Genomic DNA, 25,628 nt, shown 5'->3' with positions numbered 1-25,628 from the left:
GCAGTTATTCTTCTCATGAATCATCCCCTCTATCCACATTCACTTGCAACTTGCACTTATCTCCTTCCTTCCTTCCTGTACAGAAGAAGGTCTTGATAAATTCAGGTGAAAAAAATACAAGAAAAAAAATATGCCTGCCATTAATTATCCCTTTCCAATATTTGGTCTTTGTTTTAAAACACCCACAATTTTTATCCTTTATCACTTATTTCTCACTGTTCTTTCCCTGAGTATTGTCTCATCCTTTCCTGTTCCAGGTGTGATGGTTTCTACTTTATCAGGGAGAAAGTAACTACTGTGAGAATAGTGTTTGTCATATGAATTCAAAATGTAATAAGGTTTTGGTTCTTAGATGAAGCTGCACTAAATCATACCAAAACAGAGGTGTCTAAAGAGACACTGGACTTTTATGGCACCTTCACACAATGCAAGATACAAAAATTGATTTATCTGAATTGGTCAACACAAGAGAGTAATGTATCCTCTGGATTTCATCCTACCCAAAGACTCAATCAAGCCTAACTCAGTGGCTTCTGAATAAATACTGTGGTGAAGAAAAGAATAAGCTTTGTTACTTCTTTTGGCTAAATTATAAGCAAACTTTTTTTGTAATACAAAACAAAATATTAATCATAAAACCAAACTACTTCACCAAACCAGATCTGCACCAGCCCCCAATGAAAGACAGCAGCACGACCCAACACCTAACCACAGGCTGGTTGTGGCTGTCCCTTTGAATTAAAGTGCATAGGAGCCCACTGCCCATGGTAAAAATGAAATCCAGCTTTCACCAAAGCACCTGCAATGACTTTCTTGGTGGTTTCTAGACACTCAGTGGAAACAGAAATTACACAGATTTGGATAAACTTCTTAGTATCGTGAGTGCAATTTTCTGGCAAATATGAAAAATGCTGACATTGGGCCGGTGCCCAGAGATAACTTGCAATTCACTCCCTGCGTGGCAGACGGAAGAGAACAGTTCCTCACCAGACTGCTGGGCACTGATTCAGCAGCAGAGTCCTTTCCAACCTCTCCTGTAGGTCTAGCTTACCTGTAATTGTCTTTTCCACCACAAGATTTGTAATTGCTAAAATACTTTGATTCAAGTGATATTAGGATTTCTCACTTGGGAATGAAGAGTTGTGCTGGTGGATCAGCTATCTGTCCTCTTCCCTAGCACCACTATCCCTTCTCTCTCCAACAGTGTCAGAGCATAAAAGGGCTACCATCTGCTGAGGCCCACCTGCACCTCAGCAAGAGGACTGAGGGAAAGCAAGAAGGAGAAGGTGATTCTATCTGTAGAAGAAGAGCATAAGAGCACGTGGGCCATGTTGCTCACTCAGCAGACAGTGGAATTAAAGTCTTCCTTGGGCAAGTAATATCTTAGAGGCAGGGTTACATCAACTGGAGTGAAGTCATGAGACCATTAGAAGATAAAACACCTCATAAGGTTGAAACAGCTTTCCTGATTGGCTACCATTATCTTCAGATTCTTCCTCATGGGTCTGTTTTGGACAAAAAAGTATTCAGGCATTCTTTATTTCATTTGAAAAGTTGTATCTAGAGAAATACTTTCATATTGTGCTTTTCTTATGCCCTGTTAGAATGCAGTTGTGGGTGATAGCAGATGCTGGGATGATCAGTCAGTTACCTTGAACAGAATGGATAATTTCTTAATATTTGCTCTGGAAAGTTCAGAGTGGAAGGGTTTGGTTGAAATCCTTAGTCAAACGAGGAACTGGAGAAAATACTACTTACAGCACGTGGAACCCATCATCCTGTAAAGGTAACCAAGGCTATACATAATCAGCATAACAGTAACACAATCTAGCTTTAGGGTCCCATTCATAAACATTAGGGTTACCTGATGCAAAGAGCACATCTGGACTGAAATGACTGTGCCACTTCAGACACTTCCAAAAACATTGATGAGCAAACTTTGGATTGGAAAGCTTTATGCTGGATTGTGTATTTTTTGTCTTCCTACAGACAGCAAAAAAAAGCTTAAAGCTGTCAGGAACTTTGCCATGGGTTCTGACTAATTCCTCTCAAGCATAATCATGTCTGCATTTGACCAAGATGAAATGTACACTGCTGAGTGATCTAATTGTAATCAAATTATCAGATATCTATAAGTGAGTGAATAAACACAGCCTGAATCTACAGATAAGTACAAGAAGACTTATGAAGATCTCTTGTGAGGAAACCACTTTAATCTGAATAGTTGGATGCAAAAACCCACAAGGACAATGTGGCGAATTAGCAGGAGGGGAAACTCAGAGCAGAGAATTGACAGGCAGAGAGCAAACTAGGAAACCACAGAAGCAAAACAAAGAGCTCAAAATAAATGGGGATGCTCCCAGTGTGCAATGAGAAAAAAAGCAGGTCAAGCCATTGAGATAATCAGTTAAGACTTGACTGTAGCTGAAACTGCCTGAAACCTCCTGCTCTTCCTCTTTGTAGGGACAGTAGCTTTTGGTCTTCTCAGTGTCACCAAACTGAGGGATAACTTAGCTGAGCTCTCCAGAATGCTGAGGTGGTTTTGGGGAGAGAGCAGCAGATGCCACAAAGATGACACACACCTGCACAACTGACACAACTGGATAAACTATAAAATATTAATTATGCAATACTGCTTATTTTAAAAATATCCCAACACTGTGATGCAAAACACGTGAAAATCAAATTGCCATTATGTCCCCCAGCACTAGATACATGGCTCTGAAAGGACTTTGCACCCTTTTCCATCAGCTTCCTGCTGCTTCCTTGTGACAAGCACCCACAGATCTCAGGAGAAAAAAAAAACAAACAAACCTCTTAAAGTTTAAAAAGCATTTTCAAAATGCAATTATTTAGAAGTTATACTTAAAGTGCTTGTTGATCTTGAAGCTTATACGATTAACTCAAGTCAGATGGGGAAAAAAGGCAACTAATTTGATGATAATTTCTTTTTTAAAGAAGTATTACATCTATCACAGTGGGAAAAAATCCCCCAAACTACTAAGCACTTCTACTTACAATAATAAATAAGTTTTAGAGTAAAAAAAGTCTAGAAAGTATTGAGGAAAACCTATAAAGAAAACATGACACCTCTCATTTGACTGGTTAAAATCAAAACATAATTTTAATTTATCAATTCCCCATGCTATGGGAGACATATATCTTATGAATGCCTACTTCCATAACATGGTACTTCATTTTAGTTCGGTTACTCCATATTTACTGTAGGCTACTAGAACATTCAGGTAATGAATAATATAAAATAAACAATCATATATACAACATTTTACAGAGTTATAGCCTAGCTCTTTGTTCACATAATTAATTATAGATACAAAAATAGTCCCACTGGCCTGGGCATATTATTTTGTATACTTCAGTTGCAACAGTAGGAGACTAGGGAAGTATAATGTGTTCCATACAGAGAGCCATGAAAAGTAGCCAGTCTTCTCAGGTCTCCATAATTTACTTAATAACTTAATAAATCTATTTCTTAACAGCATTGATTTCTCATTATTTAATTCAGCCACAATCCCCATAGACAGTACACAGATTCTAATGGACATATATTGTAGTTCACATACTCTAAAGCAATCCCCATTTCAGTAAACTGAAAAACCTCCAACAGTTAAAATAAAACTTAAAAGTATTAACTATTCTACCCCCAAACCAAAATACTCTTGGTTTTTCTGGGAATTGCTTAACAATAAGAACTATCACTTCAGGTTTATCTCTCAGCAGGGTGTAGGGTCTGGAACTTACCTACAGTCAATGTAGCTATATTGCAGTTCACATATGATAAGCAGCTGAGTGCAAAAGCTATTTATTTGAGAATTGCCCCCACTAAAATCACAGACCAAGCTGTTACTATATTCTTATGCATCTTAAGCATAGATAACAGAAAGAGGAAACAAATACCATATTTTCCTGTTCTTTTCCAGAATCAAGCTGAAGAAATTTTAATGTCTGTAAGGTTGCCCTCGTATCATAAGCCTCGGGTGCTCTTGGACAAAACCCTGGTGGGAGAACTACAGCAGCCAGCTGAGAACTACTGCAGCTCCTTAAGAAGTGCACTCAGCTGCCTGCCCAACCCTTGCTCTACATCACTTCTCATCACCAGCCTGCCTTTTTATTACAAGCTGCAGCACAGTCCTTCCCTAGATATTTCCAGTGTAATGTGAACCTACTAACATAATAATCTGCATGTACAGTAAGTTTGTATGGAGCATATAAATCTGCCTTTTCATTAAATTGTCTGTGATTTTTATTTTGCTATGTTGTGCTGTTGATTATATTCCTTCTCAGCTGCCTTAAAAGCAGAAAATTTTATCAACAATGTTTCCTTGCACACATTTTTAACTTACTGTTTCTAATCTCTCCCCTTCCTACCCTCTTCTGCAGGCTTATTAACCCATCGAGTGTATCTTTGCCAGTGATGTGGACTCTTTTGCTTTTGTATTTTTTGGCTAAGTCATGGTGTCTTTCAATTACAGTGAAAGCCACAAAATGGCAATAAACCATCTTTCAAACCAAGATTCAAACACTGTCTCTGCCAATCTGAAAAATCCTTTTCCCCATGATTCAGTTGGCTTTCCATTCAGAAATGTACAACTCCAGGTTTCACTACAAACAACATTCCACATTTAGTTACTTTAAGACAATTCTGTTTTAACTCCTGAAAAACACACTGGAAAACATTCGTGAAATATAACACCACAATAGAGAGGCAGGATTTGCCTTTATGACTCTTTTGTGGTTTTGATAAAGCTGCATCACTTCAAAGGGCTCAGGATATACTACTGTAAGTCACCACGGCACATTTCAGCCACATGTGCTGACTGCGCTTCCGCTCCTCTTCCAGAACAATGGAAGCCTTTGCATGCTGAGTCAGCCATCCAAAAAAACATGGATCCACACAGACTGAACACAGCCCCTCATCACCGGTTCTGTTAACCATCTTATCACCGAGAAGGGGAGATAGCTGCATCATTTCATATAAGACTCTTGGAGTGGGTAAAATTTGGAAATGTGTACATATTTTCAGGAATAAAATCTAAAATATTAGTTGACATGCAGTACATTACTGAAATACATAAATAAATGCATAACTAATGGGTCAGTTCTGCCATTTCCTCCTTTCTGGGTATTCTTAGTACCAATAGGGAACTCTGGAATTCCAGGAGAAACCTGCACAAAGCTGGATGAATTGGCTAGACAGCTGAATTCTTCACTGTAGTGATCTGGTAGGTTCAGATACCACTGCAACTTGCAAGTCTGAGCTCATATATTTGAATAATTTGCAAGTCTTAACTCACATATTTCAATGTGTTCACTGGTGCAAAGACTCAAATGGATAAGTGAACCTCAGAAGTCATCTGAGCAGGTCTTTTATAATCATAGAATCAATTTATGTCCGAAAAGATCTGTAAGATTATCAAGTCCAACCACTAACCCAGCGCTGCCATATTCACCACTAAACCATGTCCTCAAATGTCACATGCACACATTTTTTTTTTTTTTTTAATGGTTCCAGGGATGGTGATTTTACTACTTCCCTGAGCAGCCTAATCCAATACCTGAGAACCCTATTACTGAGATTCCTTAGTAATTTTTCCTAATATCCAATTTAAACCTTCCCTGGTGCAACTGAAGCCACTTCCTCTCATCCTGTCACTTGTTACCTGGGAGAAGTGGCCAATCTCCACCTCACTATAACCCCCTTTCACATCGTTGCAGAGTGATCCAGTCTCCCCTGAGCCTTCTCCGGGCCAAACAGCCCCAGCTCCCTCAGCTGCTCCTCATAAGCTTTGTGCTCAGACCTTTCACCAGTTCTATTGCCTTTCTCTGGTCCAGCCCCTCAATATCCTTCCTGGTGTGAGTGGTCCAGAGCTAGACACAGGACTCAAGGTGTGGCCTCACCAGTGCCAAGCCCCAGTCCGGCTGGCTGCAGTATTTCTGACACAGGCCAGGAAGCCACTGGCCTTCTTGGCCACCTGGGCACACCCTGGCTCATGTTCACCCAGCTGTGGCCACATTCCAGCCACTCTGCCCCCAGTCCACAGTACTGCCTGGGGTTGTTGTGACCCAGGTGTAGGATCCAGCACTTTGCCATGTTGAACCTCTTGCAACTTGGCCTTGGCCTATTTATTCACCCTGTCCAGATCCCCCTGCAGAGCCTTTGTGCACTACAGCAGATCAACATTCCCACTGAATTTGGTGCCATCTGTGAATTTACTGAGGGTGCCCTCGATCCCCTTGTCCAGATCATTGATATAGATATTAAACAGGACATTTCATACAGGGTATATTAAATTTTCAAGTGTCCCATTGCTTTCAATTATAATTTATGAGCAGAATGTAGGTCAGTTTTAATCAACCTTCCCAGCTTTTTCTCTTAGCATGCAAAAAGCTGTAATATACAGTCAAACAAGAAGAACTTAATCAAGTATGACTTTCTCTCATTGTAGATCCACAGTGTCATCCCCATACAAGTGCTTTGATTTTACTCACAACTCCAAGTAAGATAAAAAGCCAGAAGTCTAATTCAGCTGATGTTTCAAGCTGGCATCAAGACTTCTAGAATAGGCTGACATGCCTGTGCAAACGTGTGTATTTAAAGCCAGTCACTGCGGGTTATCTGGCTAAGGAAAGTTTGTCACATATCTAGGTTTTATATGGCTTGTTGGAAGTACATTGTCTCAACATATGTGAAGGGGTTTATCCTGAGACCTTGACAGTTTCTGTTCTGTAACTTTAACAAGAAATGTAATCAGAAATCTATGTTTTGTTTGTTTGAGGTTCCTGAGAACTTTTCTGACTCTTCCAAATCTACCATGCATATGGATAGTCTATTAAACAAAAAAACTGAATAAGGAGGAAAAAAAGACAACTCCATTCTAAAGAAAAACTTGAATCATGCCTCCTGCAGTACATGATCTCCCTGCAGAAAGCCCACTGAAAACCTTCTCACCTTCTCCTAGTTAAGAGGAAGCCGTACAGGCAATGCATGCACTTTGAGATGTAAAAGCTATTAATTTGAGAATTGCCCCACTTAAATCACAGATCAAGTTGCTACTATATCCTTATGTGTCTTAAGGATGTATCTGGTTCATACGCAGTTAATAACACATCTAAAGAATATCCAGAAGTCCTGCAAGTTTCTAGAAGATAAACTTTTGTCCTTACACACATAAAAACTTATAGCAAGCTCCTAACATGACTCAGAGCTAATGTTTTCACACCTATGAGATATTCTACTGAGGGAAGCTGAAACACCCCAGAACAGTGGCTGATGTCAAACACTAACCAATGTTAAGCACATCTTGTTTTGCAAAATTTAACACACAAGAATAAACTCCAGAAACAGCAGTATTTCTGTTCTACAGACTTTACATTGTGCTGCTTCTTGTTACATAGTAAAATACAAACTCATTCCAAAACTTTAAGAGGCACTGCAAAAATACTGAAGAAACACCCCAATGAAATGCAAAAAAACAAACAAAAAAAAACCACGAGGAGAACCCAAGCAGAACTTCAGCAGGACAATGGAAATCACAGTACTGAAGCTTTCTTACTGAAAACCCCCAGCATCTCTCAACTGATTTGAACCAGTTTTAGATTAAGCCTTCGGTATCTCTACGGTAAGGCAAGCAATTCTCCTGCTGGTGGAAAGCAGAAGCAGAAGAAGTGAAAACTCACAGCAATCACAGTATCTTACATTTGCTCTGGACAGCCACTAAGTGGCACTTAAACACCTCATCTTAAGCACTGATGAATCTGCGATCTTGTGAAGGAATTGAGGGGACCAAAGGAGTTATGCACTCTGGGGAGTAATCCCTTCTAAGAACAATGAAGTTCTCTTCCTGCAATTAGAAAAGCTTCCTAGTGGCCTGGCTAGGAATGCTACCGTCAGGAATGCTGTGCAGTGCTCCACAGCAGCAGAGATACTGCAGAGAGCTCCACAGAAGCAACTGCTTTCTCTCCTAAATCCCAGTCCTGATTCGGGAATCAGCGCCTCGTTCCAGTATGTCATTACCCACTACTGTATCGCTTTGAAACATGCCCTTAAATCGGGAAAATTGAAGTGCCTCATTGCTGCTGGACAGCTGGTCCAACAAAGACAACCCTAACATGACAAAACAACTTCTAGAAATGCCTCTAAATTCAGCTTCACTGAGATACCTCTGAAGGTACCAACACTATTTTTACTTGAAGATGCACATTAGAACACGGTTTTCATAGTCCACAGTGAATTAAAAGTGATGAACAGGGCTTTGCTCTTCTTCAGACTTCAGTAAATTATTGCTTCATAGACATATAGCATACTTCTACTTGAAATTTTAAATAAGGAAAAAAACCTAATTTTTGTAATAGTGGTGTTGAATCAATCATGTTAATCATCCTGAATATATTCTTGTATTTGAATTATAATTTTTCTTGTCTGGTTTTAAAAGTACTTCTGTTTCATTAAAAATCTTTCTAAATGAATTAATTTCAGATATTGGAAACCTTTTTTTCTTACATGGACAACATAACTGTCATTGAAAAAAAACTCTAAGGACAAACCCAAGCAGAATAATATATTATGTACTATAGTGCTAACCAAGCAAATATTTACAAGCATGTTTAAAGTCATTGTTGCAACTATGTATGCTGTCTTCAAAGGAACTAGCCTGAAGTTAAAGTGCATACAGATTTTCTGCCTCAGAGACTCTGAAATAAGATTTATGTATAACTTGCTTTCTGACTCTCAAAAAACCATTTCAGTTTCAACATTTCAGCTAGCCATAGGTTTCGATGCAAATACGCCACCAGATATTCACTGCAAGCTCAAGACACCTTTGTGCTGAACGAGTGGCTTCCAAAAATCTCAAATGAGGAGTAATAAAATTTAGCTTTTATTCCCTCTTCCTGTGCAAATTCTTTACAATGTAAGTAGAAGTAAAGCATATAAGCAACAAAGCAACACAACAAACCCCAGCATGATTATTAAAAATACAATGTTGAAGCACATTCTGCCTGTGTGAAGCTAGTTTTGTGGGGTCTTTTTAAAGGCTGAAACTAGAAGCTTGCAAATGAGAAGCGTTCAATCAGTTATGCAGAAGGACCAAACTTAACCTGATGCAAGAGGAATCATCACCAGTGAAGCTGTTTTTATGACTAGCAATAGATCTCAATTACTGTCCCTCTGGGAAAATTGGGGGGAGGGTGGGAAAGAAAGGGAAGTCCACATCAATCACCAGTTTCATACAAAGGACAAACCAAGTATAAACTGGCATTATCCACTCAATCCTTGTATCAGATCCTCGATGATCAACCTTTAGGGCAAACACACATATCCATTTAAGCCTGTATTTGTCCAGTCACACAAATCATTCTTTAGGAAAATATTTCCCACAGCCCTTCCCATAACTTGACGTCCACAGAGAGGGTAAAAAAAACAGAAATACAGAACAACAGTGTCTACACCAGGCAAGAGAAAGCACTGATTTTACGACAGTGATTTTCTACCATTATTCACTTTGACATGTAACAGGATGGGAGATTGTGCTGCTAAAGTAAATACAGTGGTTATATATGCCTCCTCTGCTTTGGTTTTCTGCTCCACTACAGTCAAAGAGTTCCCATCTGATGACCTTGGGGGCACAGCATAAATGTCAGCCCAGGAAAGGCAAAACTCCAAATGAAAAGCCAACTGCATGGAAACATAAGGAGCTATTTCAGGAAGGCTATTCATTCAGTATCATAATTTACAAATTGACATCTTCATATTTTATTGTGGATGGTCTGCATTTGTGTTTTAGAGCCATTTTAAAATCTGAAAAGAAGAAAATACAACTGCCTGAACATGAATGTCCATGTTTAAGTAGCTTCAAGCGTGCTAAAGCCCAAGCTCCCTTAATGAAACTTGCAAAGCACAGAAAATAGGAGATTTTGGTTTTACTGGCCTTGAGGAAGCTTGATATCTTAACTGGTATCAATCAGGTATGAGCCAGAAGCACTATTGAGTCTGTCTGTAGACTGTACTAGCCTACATGACAGATACAGCCTTTGTTTATTCGTTCGACAAAAACTATCTTCTCACTTTTGCTAACTAAATCACACTGTCCTCAATATGCTTTTGTACTTTGTGCCACAAAAACCAACACTGTTTTAGGTAAGACTGATTTTTTAAATAAAAAAATGTTATTTTCTAGCAGTTTTTCCCCCCTCTTTAATATACATTTTTTGGCTTTAAATTGCATACAACTATCATTGCATCAAGTATCCACAAAATTAATTTAAGAACTTCACAACTGTGCATACTTCATATTACTTAAGAGTGTTAAGTAATTAAACAAAAAAATAAAAACCATCTATTGTGTCTAGATTAGACCTTCTGACTTGAGTTTGGAGATCAATAAGGCAGCATTCAAACTTCCAAACTTCTTCTAGTCTTAAATCAACTTCAGCAAGCCTCAGCAGTGGGTAACTCAGAAAATACACTGGAGTTTCTTCATCATTAAGTATTTCTTTATATAGTAGTGTGCATGCAGTTTATATTCAATATTGCTATAAATCAACAGTATTTTCTGAACTCCTAATTCTGTATACACAACTTATATTTCCACACTCCTTCTATTTCCCGCTCAGAACTTTTCCATGGGCACAAGTCTTTCAGTTTAGTTTGGGTTTTTCCATTTGCCCAGCGCTGTCTGCTTGCTGTGCATTTGTTTGAAGCTGTAGGATTGATGAGGCTGCAAGGCAATGAGGAGACCCATTCACTTTGTTTGCATCTTGCATCCAACACCTTCTCAGAAATCACTTTCCAGCGCCACGGTAAGGTGCTCTGGATAACTTTGTTGCTACACATTTTGTTATTGTTACAAGCTATGTGAAGCTGAGGACTTCAACAGGATTAGTGATGGATGATACCTGGATAGACAGTTCTCCAGTTGAAGACCACCCACTCGGTGTTCTCACCTTTTCAGAGCAAAGCTACTTTGGACCCGATGAGCAGGTATGCAGTGATTTTTTCCACACATTACCAGCAGGGCAGATTTCAATGTTGGTGACACTTTCACAGAATATTCTGAGCTGGGAGGGACCCACAAGGATCACCAAGTGCAACTTCTCACTGAATGGCCTATATGGGGATTGAATCCACAACCTTGGCATTAGGAGCACCATGCTCCAAACAAGGTGACTCTGTGTACAGAGGCCAAGGAAGGCTGCAAGCGTCCCTGTGTACCTACTTTTAAGATTTATGTCATCCTACAAAGAAAGAACAACAAGACTGCAAAAACTGGGGCTACTCCATGGCCCAATCCCTTTGGAGTACGCCTAGTGTGGCACTCTATTTTGCCCACCTTCTTACAAAAGCACCAGGAAAATCTTGTCCCAAATTATTTTATGTTCACTTCAGTTTCCAAATTTATGTCAACTTGAAATTTGACAAAAAACATCTATGGTGACCTAGCAAGGTGCACCAAATTAGTTTTGGAGCAGAATGAAATTAGTTTCTTTTACCTTAGCCCCTAAAGCAGCTCAACACAGAACTGGACAAACATCAGTGCCAGCACAAGGGAGAACACCAAGGAAGTACATCAAGGGATGGATCAGAAGAGAAAAGAATAACAGATGCCTCTTTTGACAGAGGACAGCTATACAATCTCCTCAGTGTACCATCATAGATTACACTTGAACTAAAACCCCAGGGCAGTTTAAGACTGAATGAATTTGGGATCTTGTGGCCAGGCCTTCTCTCTGCTCTGTATGGCAATGCCCTGACTCTCACAAAGGTGCACATGGAAGTGTTCTGTGATCATGTTAGGATGCTGATTTCATTGAAAATTGATCACTTTTCCTTTGGAATATCCAAATTGCTCTGAAATACCTCACTGAGTGATACCACAGTATAAAGAATAGGGGGAGAGCTGTGAATGAATAAATCAGCAAACAAAGGAATACAAGGCCACAGAAAGCTGACTCAAAGTTGGTTAGGATGTTAAGAGTGAGCTTCACTTTGGAGGTATGTAAGGAAGCTCTTCTCCGTGTGAACAGGAGCTTCTAAAGAAAACTCTTCTACAGCTCTGGAGGACGCTTAGATATTCATGGCTCCAGTTACCTGTGCTGGACATCATAGGCCACAAGTAAGACAAAAAGAACGGTTAGCAATCAGATGAGAAGCCATCACAAATCCACTAATTATGTTTTTGCCTCAGTTCTACTATTTTGTATTTCTGCTACAATCCCCAACAGGAAAAGTGAAGGAACAGTTAATAGCCTTGAACAATAAATAGCCTTGGCATGAACTCTGACCCTAAAATAAAGTGCATGCAAAATCACAAGTAACAAACAGCTACTTTCAGTATTATTTAAGTTAAAAAATACAGGAACAATGTCATCTGATAAGTTTACTATAGAGTTAACTATTACACAAAGATAAGAAATCACAAGAATATATCATTTTTATGATGCTGCTGCCATAAGAGTGGGAATAGGCAACTCATTTTACAAACCCTGTACATCATCTTTGATCAGACACTATCTCGGACTTAAGTCAGACAGCAGCACTGGTATTACACAAATTACTTCCTCCATGTGGCAATCACACAAGGTTTAGGGAAATCCCACTATATTTTTTATGAAATGAGAGCGAACACACAAGCACTTAGCTGATGCAGCACGTCACAAAGTCACTCTAAGATTTGACAAGAGCCCCATAGAGGCTTGGAATAATGCTGCCAGGGACAGGGTCACTGGCCACTAAAGTTCCCTGACAGAAGAGTTCACATACATGAATTGTTTGAACAGATCCCAGGATAGAACTGGTGTCATCACACTCATGCTCAAGAAGCCTGTAAAGCTTGATTAATTGTGAGAGTACTGAAAGCACAGCTGGTTGTTTGCATTATACAGGATATTCCGTTAGGATTTATACAGCTAAACTTTGACCTACTTTATAAACTGGACTGCGTATGTGCACAGCACAAACATGTATTTGATTTTTCATTTGTTCTGCTGCATTTCTTTTCCTTCTGTATTTTCCTCAGTTAGTGTTTGGGAGACAGGAAAGACAGGAAATCAAAAAGCAGTTCACAATTACACAGATTCAATCAAAAACCCCAAAGGTGCATAAGGAGGCAGAAAACAGCCAAATTAAGTTCTCACTTGCACTGACATAATTCCAGTAACTTAATTTTGTTTCGGTGTTTTAACGATTTTTTGCAAAAGAAGAACCTAATCTCCCTAGACTCATCAGGCAGTAAAATACAAAAGAAAAAGATCACCTCTATCTTTTAAATTATCTTCCCTGAATTATTTTAAGAAAGAGAAATGGTGCTATTAAAAATGAGATACTTTGTGAGGCTATACCTTAGAGTCTAATGTAAAAATAAGTTGTGTAAGAGTCGAGAGTTATGCAGCCAAGCCTCACAACAACTGCTTAGGAGTTCACTGGGCCCCTGCCATTCCTTTTATAGATGAATAATGTGAAGTTCAGCTCTGTGCAGCCTCACAGAGAGCTAAGTGTTGATTATCTGAAACCAGCTTCTTCAGCACATAATCAGATCATAAACAACATGTAACAGAGTGTAAGACAGCGTGATCTACTTAAGTGCATAAGCTATTTTAACTCATGAAAGTAGGTGAAGGTTGTTTAAAAGCATAGTAACTGTTAAGCAATAAGTGCACAAAAAACCTGAAGACCTCTGACAACAGAAGACATCACAGTTGTAACCAAAAAGCTGAACAATAGGCCAAGTGCTACATTTCAGAAAGTGCCTCAGTGTAAGGAGATTCGTGCTATCTGTGTTTGCCTTAGGGCAGATTTGGCACAGGTGAAGTCAATCACAGGCTCAGGCTTCGAGCAGGTGTCCCAGTCTGCTGCAACCATACAGACACTGCAACTCTCATGGTAAGTCCTGCAGCTGCCTGGGCCAAAAGCTGTCCCTGATTGATTACACTACAGAGAGAAGATTCAGAAGCACCACACAGACTTGTGCATGTCTTGTGCAGCTGTGATCCTGTTTAAATCACAGGCAATATTTTCCTATTGAGCAGAAAAGTTCTACCCAGTGTTTTGCCATCATAGCATTAACTGCTCTGGTAAACACAAGCATATATTACAGGCTGTTATGACAACTTGTGTCCAGAGTCTCGGGGACCAAAAAAACCTAACCTACACAAACAAAAACAGCAGTACAAAATTTAACCCTTTAAAAATCTGAACTGAACTTTTTACCCTTCTTCATACTCCAGCTTTGCATTGGTAATGTCACAGGAATATTTTCCTTGCAAGACATAAGGCTCAAGTTTCTAGGTTTTCCCTCAAATTCTCTAAACCTCCAGTTCATATCAAAGGATAAAAAGGGGGAAACTTTCAAAAATTCAGAGCTTCACTAAAAAATAAATTTAAAAATGACAGACAGTGCTGTCTGCTGACTTCTACTCTGCATACAGGAATCTATTTTACCCTGTGATCAGAAAGAACAGGTGGATGATGCACTCTACAGACAGTTCAGAGTAGTCTCACGTTAGAATACCCTGGTCCTGATGAGAGACTTTAACCACTGAAATATCTGCAGTAGGAAAAACACAGCAGGGCAAAGTCAATTCAGCCAGTTTCCAGAGAGCCTTGATAAGAACTTGACAGCCCAAGACAGAGACACGATTAGGAAAGCCGAAGTCCACCTGGAATTGAATCTAGCAAGGGTTGTCAAAGGAAACAAAAAAATCTTTATAGCTATATAGGTGACAGAAGGCAGGCTTAGGAAAATGTGAGCCTGCTGCTGAATGGAGCACAGGACATGGAAAAAGGCTGAGATACTGAATGTCCTCTTTGATTCAGACTTCTGTGAAAGCATTAAATTTAGAACTCTTAGTCTTCATTTACAATAAATATAAAAGTATAATAAAGGACAACAGAACCTTAACTTGCCTTAAATCTATACTAGCTCAGGGCATGAGTCAGATAAACTAGTGACCCGTGTTCCATTTGCCAGCCCAAACATCCATCAAGTAAGATTAAACATACCTAAGTAAAACGAAGCATTTGATACACAGATCCAAAGAAGGATCAACATAATGACATCTGGAATTACTTTTCCAGGCTGAAAATAAGAACAGAAATTACTAACTCCGCAATGTTTTGGCTACTTTGCATTTGCTGGAGGGGGATACCCTGCTACAGTAGCCTCACATTATTTATCTCTTTCATTTCTTGGACTGAATGGTGTGCTAAAGCAGGGTATCATACAGAAGGAAAGCTGGGGACAATCAGCTCAGGAAGGAAACAGCATACTTCACCTGCAGTTCCAAACAGTTTAGAACTAGCACATCTCAAATGTAGGACTAAAATACCAATAATTTTTTTAGGCATATAGTTTTCAGCAACAACAGTGATATCAACAGCATCCCACTTCTGTAGTACATAAGCAAGTGTCAGACCAGAGACCACTGGGAACATAGAGGGTGGAGCACGTATGGTTTCATTTCCATTGCACTCCTACAGTAGCCAAGCATTCTCACCAAAGTGTTCAGCAAGGCTGTGTTCTTATGCTTAAGGGACTATTCTGCAAACAGATTTAGTGGAGATTTAATTTTTCCCCAGCTTCCCCCACCATTACTCACCTGACCTCTAAGTAGCCTTCATAAGCTCCCTGCAGGCAATATATTTGAATCCAGCTCCATTCCTGAGCACCTACAAAGAATATGCATTAATGCTTCAGCCCCACCCTCAGGCAGAAATTATGAGGCCTCAACTATGAGGCCACATCAGAACCTCTGCAAAATGAGGGTGTAAGGATAAGAAATGCCACTATCTGTAACTAGTGGAAACTTACAGAGGTTATACAGGAAGGAAGGAACACTCCAGATCCCATGTTTGACAAATCTACTTGGAAAGAAGACTCTAATCCATAAGAGAAGCTCTTTCTAGGAAGAGTAAACTCATCCTTTAAGCGCAAAATAGAGTGGAATGATCTTCATATCCATATGCTTCTTTCCAAGTAATGGCATCTCATCCTTCCCTACTTACTGCTATCCAGCAGGGAGAGTGAACCACACATTGCCAAGATGCTACAATGCAAACAATTACAGAAGATCCTACAGAGGGAAGACAAAGACCACAATGGGGCACTACCTTTTCTTTCACTGCTAAAGAGCAGCCTAACAAAGAATTCCTAGCAAAGAATCCTGACATTACTTAGTATTAATTACCTGTCTACTTATTTCTTCTCTAGAGTAGATATGTTGGAAATGCAGCAACAAGGAACCCAAGAGCCTTGTATTCATATGCAGGAAAAACATCGGGTGGCATGCACCTCCATCAACCCTAGAGCTGAGCTAAATATTATCCAGCAACATTAACAAAACTCTCATATTAAACAGTAAAATAATTCCTCACTAATCAGATGTTCTTGGTCAATTTCTGTTTATAAAGGAGTAAAACTACAGTTAATAGACTGCAGTCTATCTGCAATGGTGATGCTAAAAGCCTGACCATTCCTGGATTTCTGCACCTTCTACCACCTCCAGTGGTATGCCTCTGTCTGCACGACTTTCAAGTTTCTTGTCCTCCTCTTAAAGGCTTTAAGTGTCTTCTACTCAACTGCCTTTGTCTTAACATCCTAATCTTCCTACTGTACTTCTCTCACAGACATACTTCTGCCCCCTTTTATTCTACTTATCTTAAGGTGAGGATATACACAGAACTTATTTGCAAAGCCACAAAGTACCTTCTACTTCAAATCCTTAGTCAGACCTGACTTAATCCAAGAACTCTGCCAAATATAACCCTACTACAGGTTTATATATGCAGACACAAAGAATTGTGGCTCTTGCAGTTTACAATATTATTGTAATTAGTAATTATCACAAAAGTCTAGATATCCAAGATTGTTAGCTAAAGATTGTTACGAACATGTAAATTCTGTGAACTAAACGTATCTGGACTGCTGTGATTCTTTTACAGACCTGAAGCAAATAGGAAAAAAAGAGTCCTCACCAGCAAGAGTGCACAGGAATCTGCTGAACTGCACAGGCTGCAAAAGTCCAGTTTCTAAAATTTATTTCTTTTGAAATTGAACAAAAACTGTAGTAACAATTCTAAATTCTTCATCCCAACTCACTGGCTTTTAACAAACAGCTCCTTCAGTTTTTAACAAAGGCACATGTGCATTCCCTATCCTTTCAAGTTCGGCATCTGCAAAACAGGTAACATCAGTTCACTCCTCCAGATAAATGCACAGATAACAATTAGCTAAAAGGCATTATGTGACCATATTCAGGGCAAAGTAACAACACCCTATAAAGCACAAAGAACTTACTTAAAATGTGGAAATTACACAAAATTTAAGTAAAAGAGGCATGGCTTCACTTTACATGGTAAGAACACCTGACATTTCCATTATGCTTTTGTTAAAACATCAGTCCACAAATGATGATTAGATGTCTACCTAGACGGTAAAAAAATAAAGAGAAACAACTCTTGTGTGGAAGGCAAGTTAAGAGACCAGTGGAAGGTAGTTTTTGAAAGGATAGATAGCTGTGTTAAAACAGGCATCCAAAAATTTTGGGTGCTGTCTCCAGAAATATGCAGACACAGGTGCAAATTTAACTACAGACTTAATTTTTTCTTAAGCATTTCAAACGTGCAGGAATTTGATCAAACATGAAGAAAAAGTACTTGAATCTTTTTTTGCAAAAGAAAATGTCTAAGAAAATGTACTGGAGGTGATCAGTGCTGTGTTCTCACCATAATCTTGGAAAATCACAAGCAGAAGTAAATGCATAAGCAAATTGAAAAATGTATTCACCAGTTGCTATTCAACGCCACGTTTTGAAATGTCTATTCCTTATTTCTGCTCTTACATATATAAACTCAGTATTCTACATTTAACTTGACAGGATTTCTCTCTTGAATGCTTATGATTTACAACATATTTGCCTTTTAATTTACTGGAACTGCCGCTTTATCTGGGGGGACTTAACTAAAGCTGTTTCCATATGTTTTGAGCTGTAAGCTTGAGACCACGGATTTGGAATTGTACAATGTTTTGCTATTGAGCAGGTTGGCATAAATCCCATGTGTGGTGTATATTCACATAATACCTCCAGGGTTCTTCAGCAGGACACCTCCTATGAGTGAATGAGCATGCTGTTTTCCAACATTATGGAGACTGGAGTCAACATTCAAGAGGAGAAGGATACGTCACCATTTTGTCCCCAGTAGTTCACAATAACTTTGTGTTAAATCCTATTCATTTTACTCATTCATGAGAATGAGTGTCTCACACTACTCTCAAAGAGAAGAGATCGACAATTTTAATGCTTCTACTTTTCCAGCAAAGTCACAACTGCTTAGGAACTGGTTAGGAAAAGCAGACTAAACCAAATCTTACCCACTGCCAGACATGCATACCCAATTCCAAGCCTGCATGTCATGGAGGTGCAATTACTGTGCCTTTATCCCACTCCCTAAACCTACCTACCAGGTTTTGTGAATTATAGAGCTAGGTAAAGGTTTTCACAGGTCCTGCTGTTAGAGATATGATACATAGGGAGGTTCCACACTGCCCTCTCCTCTTTCTGAGAAAGAAGGTATCTCTGTTTCCCAGTCACAGAGGTCTCAGCTCAGGAAAACAGAAACTTGAGAGGTCTGAGTGCAGGATTAGATAAAGTTCACAGTGACTCGAGAGTGAAATACTAGCCCTAGTGACATCAACAGAAAAGCTCTCACTGACTTGAGGGCCAAGATTTCAGCCTATATTCCAAACTAAAGTGGTTTTTAAGATGATGAAATTCAGGCCCTGATCCTGTAGGAGATGTATGCACCTTTCATTTCATATACTGAGCAGTTCAAATTCCACTGAGCAATTAACATTAAATAAAGTAAGTCAGTAAGTTTTAATGAGATCTAGTCTCTAATTGTAAGTACAACTTTAAGGTCTTACAGTGTAGTGAAAAGATTCAAACAGCACAAAAACAATTCCAGGGATGCTTGCTTTGGGTCTTTTTACTTACTTTTGTCTGATCATCAGCTTTAAATACATAGCAGATACTTTGCTGATTTGCTGCTTCATCCTTTATCAGACAAGCAAAGTAGCTTGGATCGTGGCTGTTGTGAATCAGTTTGTGGACCTGCTGTGGCTTGTACTCAAACAAACTTGAACAAATTAAAGGATCCCACTGCTGGGTTTTCCCTGTGTCTGGCTCACATCGCAAACTGGCAGCTGAAACACAAAGTCGGATTTGGGTGACGCTGGGTTCTTCTTTGGAAGACTTTGCACTGAGCAACTGGATCTCGGCCACAATCCAAGGCAGCATTGACATAGTGGTTAGGGAATGCACTGGGAGAGAACCCACGAGCTGGAGACTGAAACTTGCTGAGAAATCACTAGGCGTTTGACACTTTTTAACTTTGAAAGTTATTGGCTCCATTTTACAGTCCTTTAGGTAAACTGGACTAATTCACTAATATTTCACTTCCATGGAATGACATTATCTGGATGCAGGATGGCTCCTTTGATTAAGGAACAGATGAGTTCTGAAAGGAAAAGAAAGAGTTATGTAGGTGCTGGAAGGCGATGAAAAACCAACCCTCAGTAACACAAATCATTAATAGCTTAACATTAGAAGAGAGCTATCACGGCCCCCATCTAGCAATTGGGCTTTACTATTTCAGGTCCAACAAACATAATTGTAATAAATACATTGCTTGGAAAAGAGTCAGTCCTGATTAAAAATTTGCTTTATGACTTAGCTCAACTATCTAATGAATAACTAAATTAAATGAACATTCTTTCCAGCCTGTGTCTGTTTCTTGAGCAGGCACATGTAGATCACACTGGCCTATTTCAATCCTGTTACCACAGGAAGAACTCAGCTGAGCTATTCTGACCTTCATGACAGTTGAAGTCACTGCCTGCTAAGACACCTATACATTTTGGGGGAAAAAAAAAAAAAAAAGTCAGCTTGACAACTTTCTTGTCCATAGTTGGATGACTTTGGCTACTAACATGGAGTTGTTTCCCTAGGTGCAGTTTGCCCAGTGATTATTGATTGTAACCAAATAGATTTTTTAAAATAAATAACACCCTAGAAATCACTGTCATCTAAAAATGCCAGTAGCAGTCAACTGAGTGATTGCTGATAAACCTATCCAGTCCCAAGCAAGAATCCTTCCAGCCTTCTGGGAAGAACTAGATGACAATCACAATTCATGGTTGCATTTTAACGCTGGTCAGTCAGACAGAATTACTTAAATGTTAGCCAGACCGACATTGTGTCATTTTCATTTCTTAAAATATCAAATGGAATATACCAAGTTACACACAACCCTACTGTAACCCTGTTATACCCAGCACCTACTACCGCTACTGTTATTATGTATTAGTACTTTTAGTAATGAAATCCAGTAATTGCATTTATTTATAAATTCCATTTCACAAAAAGCAGTCCACGAAAACACGCAGATTGGCATTTGTTACACTACCCTGTTTTAACTCCTCTTTAACTGACCCTAGTTTCAGCTGTCACATTATATTGTGTGAGACTGACACGAGGCTGACAGGCTTGTAATTGCCTGTGTTTAAATACCAGGACACCAGTTTACCATCAGTCTTACGAGAGTTTCCCATAATAAGACCTATTAAAAACAACATAAATAGTACCAATATATCCTTAAAAAAACATTTTGATTACATTTGAACAAGTATTGAATAAGTGGCATCTGTTTACTGTGGCAACAGTATTTCTTGTCCTTGTTCATCTACAAATATGATCAAAACCAGCACTATTTTTCTTAGGAGTTTCCATTAAACTTTATCCTTCATTTGCTCTTGTAATAATATTTTCAGACTGAGTTTTAAACCTTGCTGAAAATGAAAGAAAATTTCAAGATTAAAAAAGCCACAAAACTTTTTTTTAAAAATTCACAATGTAAATTAATCTTAAGCTGTTTAAAATGCAACCAATCTGTAAATGTCTCAGCGGGGGAAAATGTTTCTGCAGTAACTAGCAAACTGTAAAAATGAGAACTGCAGAAATCATCTTTGGGTACATTTACTTTTTTGAAGCTTTTTCATCTTTTGACAAATGAACACTGTGGACACATTACCAGTTCCAAGAATAGCAAATTTAGCAAGAGTGCAAGTTTTCAAGATACTATTCAATGAATTCATAATAAATAGCAGTCTAGATGTGTAGATCAATTTTTTAGAAGTCTTTTCATAAACCTGTGTGTGTGTATCTGCACAGGGGAGGTGTGCGAAAAAGGGCCATGAAAATCCAGAATTTATATACCTCATTTTAAGTATACTACAACTAGGGGTTTTTTTTTTGTTTATTTCACAAATGAGCAAGAAAATAAGCACCTTTTAGATTAATACATATGCATTATATCCTAAATGAAATGGCACTAAGCTGTAGCAGGGGTGGTTCAGGTTGGACATCAGGAAGAATTTCTTCACTGAAAGGATGGTAAGACTTGGAAGAGGCTGCCCAGGGATGTGGTGGAGTCACTGTCCCTGGAAGTTTTCAAGAAACAACTGGATATGGTACTTGGCGCTATGATCTAATTCACATGGCAGTGTTCAGTCAAATGCTGAACATGATGATCTTGGAGATCTTTTCCAACATCAATGATTCTGTGATTCTAAATGGGATAGCAGCTTCAGGAAGTATTTTTACACCTTATCAACACAGATTGCTAAATACAGTTACCATTATAATTTTCCATCAGCCAAGAATCAAAATGGTCTCTTCTTTGACAAGCTATGACAAATTATTTCTCCTTAACTGCAACAATGAAAAATAGTTCAGCAACTGCAGAGTAGATTGGATTCATTCATAACTACCATGGTGTGTAGTCTTAAACTGCATAAAAATCGAAGTTTTAGCTTTTAGTGTTCTTGTCACTTCCTGGCATAGCTAATAATCGCAGGACAAGAAAGCCTAAGAAAACTTTATTCTTAGTTGAAAACAGGAGAACTGAGCTACAACACAGACAATAATGTATTACCACATATTTTTTGTAGCCAAGGTAATGTAGCCTCAAAGAAAAATTAATATCACAATATAATACATTATTTTTTATGCTAACCCTAAGGACTGAACAGTATATACAAAACCCAAGGTTGATACTCTGTCATACTTAAACAAACATTGTACTGCTGGAATGTATTTAATATAAATGTGAAGCTTCTTGGCATTCATCTCTATTTTTAAAAAATAAACACCTTGCAAAATCAACAGCATAAATACTCCAATGTCTGCATTTGTTATTTCCAAAGAAAAACACTTACTACTAAATCAAACCTATTAAGCAGAAGTCAAAATGCTAGTTTTTTTCCCTAATGTTAGGAAAGGCTGAAAGTGCAGTTTCTCAGAGCACAAATTTAGCAGCATCAGAAAGTCTCCTTATCTAACCCATATCGTTCTGTGTATTACTGTTCGGCATGTTCCATTTTCCTTTCCCAACCATTCTGTCCTTGTTTTCCCCTCCTGTCACTTTATTGTAAACAAATCCAACCAGAAATTATGCCAATTTCCTGCTGCTCATGTTAATGTCCTTCAAGTCTACACCAAGGACTAGGTTTTACTTCAAGACCATGAAGTACTTATGTACATGCTTAATTTAGACATAAAAATAGTTTTGTTCTTCTCAACAGGCCTATTCCCAGCCACAAAATTAAGCACACATTACGACCAAAGAGTAGCCATGCTCTCAGCTCATCCATGTCTGCCCCGACCCCACTGCTTGGAATTTTAGCAGCTTTACCCATCTCTGGTTGCCACCTTTCACTTCATCCCCTCTGAAATTTGGCTCTGCAGGTGCCATAGGAGCTTACCATACATATTAGTACAGTAGGCTCAAACAAGTTTCCTCTTCCTCACAAGTGTCTGATTAACTCATGCTTATTAAATGTCTATTTCACCTCTAATCCAAGAGAGAATAGAAAAGATATAAAAATAAAGCTGTCCAATAGTTTCCTTCTACCTCAACTCTGATGCTCCTTTGGCAGCTCCATGCAACATTCAGCTTCATTACTCTGGGCTTTGCTTTGCACACTGGATGTCTCCAGTTGTTCTCCCAGTGCTCACAGATATAACTGGGACAGTTCCTCTTTCTCCTCTTCACCAGCATCTTTTGAAAGATGTTGGTTGCCCTTGCACTCGAAACTGAGAACAGCTTGAGTGACACTCCTCAGCTGACAGCTTTGCTGTTGAGAAAGATAGTTTATAGAGATACGGAGAATATGAACCTTTTTGTTCCTACTGCTTAGCCTGCTTTGATTCAGCTGTATTTGCTCCATTAGCATAAAAACAGCCAGTCAAACTGTAACGGATATGATATTTACACAAACCACAGTAACAGATCTATCCCTGCCTTCTATACTGGGAAACACCAGGCTGACTCAATAATGTGGAAGATACACATAGGAACATATGTGTGCCCTGTATCCTCAACTTCTCTTTTGCTCTGATACACCCAGCCAGTGCTCACAAGTGGGGAGCAGGCTTAGAAAGCATGCAACACTACACTGATGGTCCTGTTTTAGCAAAATCTGGTAAGTGTGTTTTAAAACTCTAACCTAATTTGAAAAATATATATATTAGACTCTTCTCTCCAAAATCAAGTTACATTCTCACCGTGTTATGCCACCAAGTTATAAGGGACCCTTTCAGAGAGAAGCCAGGATGACGGCAAGACAGCATGAAAGGGAAAGCTACACAAAATATTATTTCTGCCACTCTGGACCCCATGTGAAGGTACATTTCTAAGCAGCATTACATCATGCAGGACAGCATTCTTCAAAACTCACCTTCTCTCAAGAGAGAAAAGACTATATCACAAGGGCAAGGTATTGGCTCCAGGTGCCAGTTGGTTAGATGAGGTCAAGTAAGCTTTGAGGTTAGGAAGGAGAATCTTGTGAGGTTATTGTGTTAGTAACCTGGGAAAATGAGGCACTGAAAATCAGGTTTGTACACCTGGAAGAACACCAGGCAGATCTGGGATACACTCAAACTAATACAGAAAAAAGACAAAAAGGACAGAGAATGTTCTATAATCAAAAGAAAACACACACACTCCCCCACCCCCCACTCAAAAAAAAAAAGGCAGAAACTTTGACAGTGGTGAAGTGTTATCCTTCTTTTGTCCTGTCTTTTCAACTGGACTAAATTCAATACAGACATGCAGCGAAAAGTGACTTGAGCAACCCTTCATTCTCCTCTAGCTCCTTCCCTGCTTTGGCTGCAGTTGGAGTGTGGGGACTCAGAGCAGAACTGACGAGCTTAGAAGATACATCAAGCAAGGAGGCAGTCAGAGCTTTCACACAGCAAGGAATAAACGAGGGCTTTGACCTGGGAGTCGAACAGAAAGATGCCATCTTCCTTGACCTTTGCAGTTCTTCTGAGAGACAACTGTGCAGTTACTCCACATCAGGCTCAGGACATGACAGCAGCTTTACTCTATGTAAGCTTCTGTAAGTCAGTTTTTCTCCCCTTCAAGAAGCTAAGCAAAAAATGCAACCATACAGCAAGGTCTCATGAAAAACAGCTGGTCTTAAATAGCAAAAATTTGTTCAGCTCTTCTCTGCATGGCATTAGAACTGAACCCTGTTGACAAATGGAACCAGAGGCACTAGTACTGACTGCACTTCCCCACTGATTATTTTAGCAGAAATATCATACTACTTAAGGATTATGAGGAGCCCTGGCCTGCAGCCAGAACTCTGGAACACTAGCCAGAACAAAATACCACTTGTCTCCCTCTCTTTCTGATCCCTAACTGAAATCTACATTGTCTTTGCTCAAGCTGACAGATTTCTCTATCCACCTGGCAGGATATACAGAAAACCACAAATGAGAATATATATTAAGTATGTCATGTCACAGTCACTCAAAAAGTTTTTTTTATTTAATTCAAATGGACACTTGGAAACACAATACACACCTCTTGTTGCAAGTATATTCTTTTTATCTCATAGCTACTTATTATCTGATGTTTCCTTCTGAAGCTATGGTTTGCTGTGGGCAACAGCATGCACAAGTCCAGAAACCAATTTGCCTCAGAAATTACTTTTAATTTCCATTATTTTTTCATTAAATGCTTGCTTTTAAAAGACTTAATGCTTAAATGCTATCAGCAACTCTAGACTGGCTGCTGAATAACATTTGGCCATATACTCTGGTATTGGTTCCAGTAATAAATACACCTAAAATATTTACCTGTACAGCCAACATTTATATCGCTCCTCAAATAAGTTTTAAAAATAAGCTATTAATAAAAAAAATTGCAACAAAATGCTAGTATGTTCTTGATTTAAAAACAAACACATTTATAATCAATTATCAAATGAAGAAAATAGCTGACTGTTCCTGTCCTTAACACCTGTTGCTATTTCCTTAATCAAGTCCACGGAAATTAATACACTGATGATTGAAGTCTTCTGACCCAGCCTCATACAGACCTGAACAAAATATTGAGCTGTTATACAACTGTAGAACATTCCTTTTTATTTAATTGCATATCCACAGCCAAAATGCCTGCATTCAACTTTGCAGTTAACCAAATTAAAGTGAAAAAAGTGTAAAGTCACCCACATATCACTGACTGTGTTTCACTTTCCCTCCCTCCTGTC

The 25,628-nt window shown here is 38.9% G+C and overlaps 1 protein-coding gene across 5 annotated transcripts in view; it reads right to left on the bottom strand.

Annotated features, from left to right (window-relative positions):
- TBC1D1 (TBC1 domain family member 1) overlaps positions 1–25,022 on the bottom strand; it is a 100,228-nt gene extending 75,206 nt beyond the window's left edge. For 2 of the 5 annotated variants that reach the window (XM_088163257.1, XM_088163259.1), the window contains exons 1-2: positions 23,808–25,021; positions 19,006–19,528 (exon numbers count right to left, since the gene is read on the bottom strand). In XM_088163257.1, the coding sequence (XP_088019383.1) occupies positions 19,006–19,422 (417 nt within the window). In that variant the 5' untranslated portion in view covers positions 19,423–19,528; positions 23,808–25,021. Of the gene's footprint in view, positions 1–19,005; positions 19,529–22,981; positions 23,151–23,807 lie in introns of those variants that run through there. The other 3 variants (XM_088163260.1, XM_088163261.1, XM_088163258.1) reach the window with 3 other exon arrangements.
- Positions 25,023–25,628: the final 606 nt, after the last annotated feature.

The sequence above is a fragment of the Sturnus vulgaris genome, chromosome 4 (genome assembly GCF_052056855.1).
Source record: "Sturnus vulgaris isolate bStuVul1 chromosome 4, bStuVul1.hap1, whole genome shotgun sequence".
In the NCBI taxonomy this organism is placed as follows: Eukaryota; Metazoa; Chordata; class Aves; order Passeriformes; family Sturnidae; genus Sturnus; species Sturnus vulgaris.
Note: the sequence above shows the minus strand (reverse complement) of the source record. Positions and strands in the feature narration are given on the sequence as shown.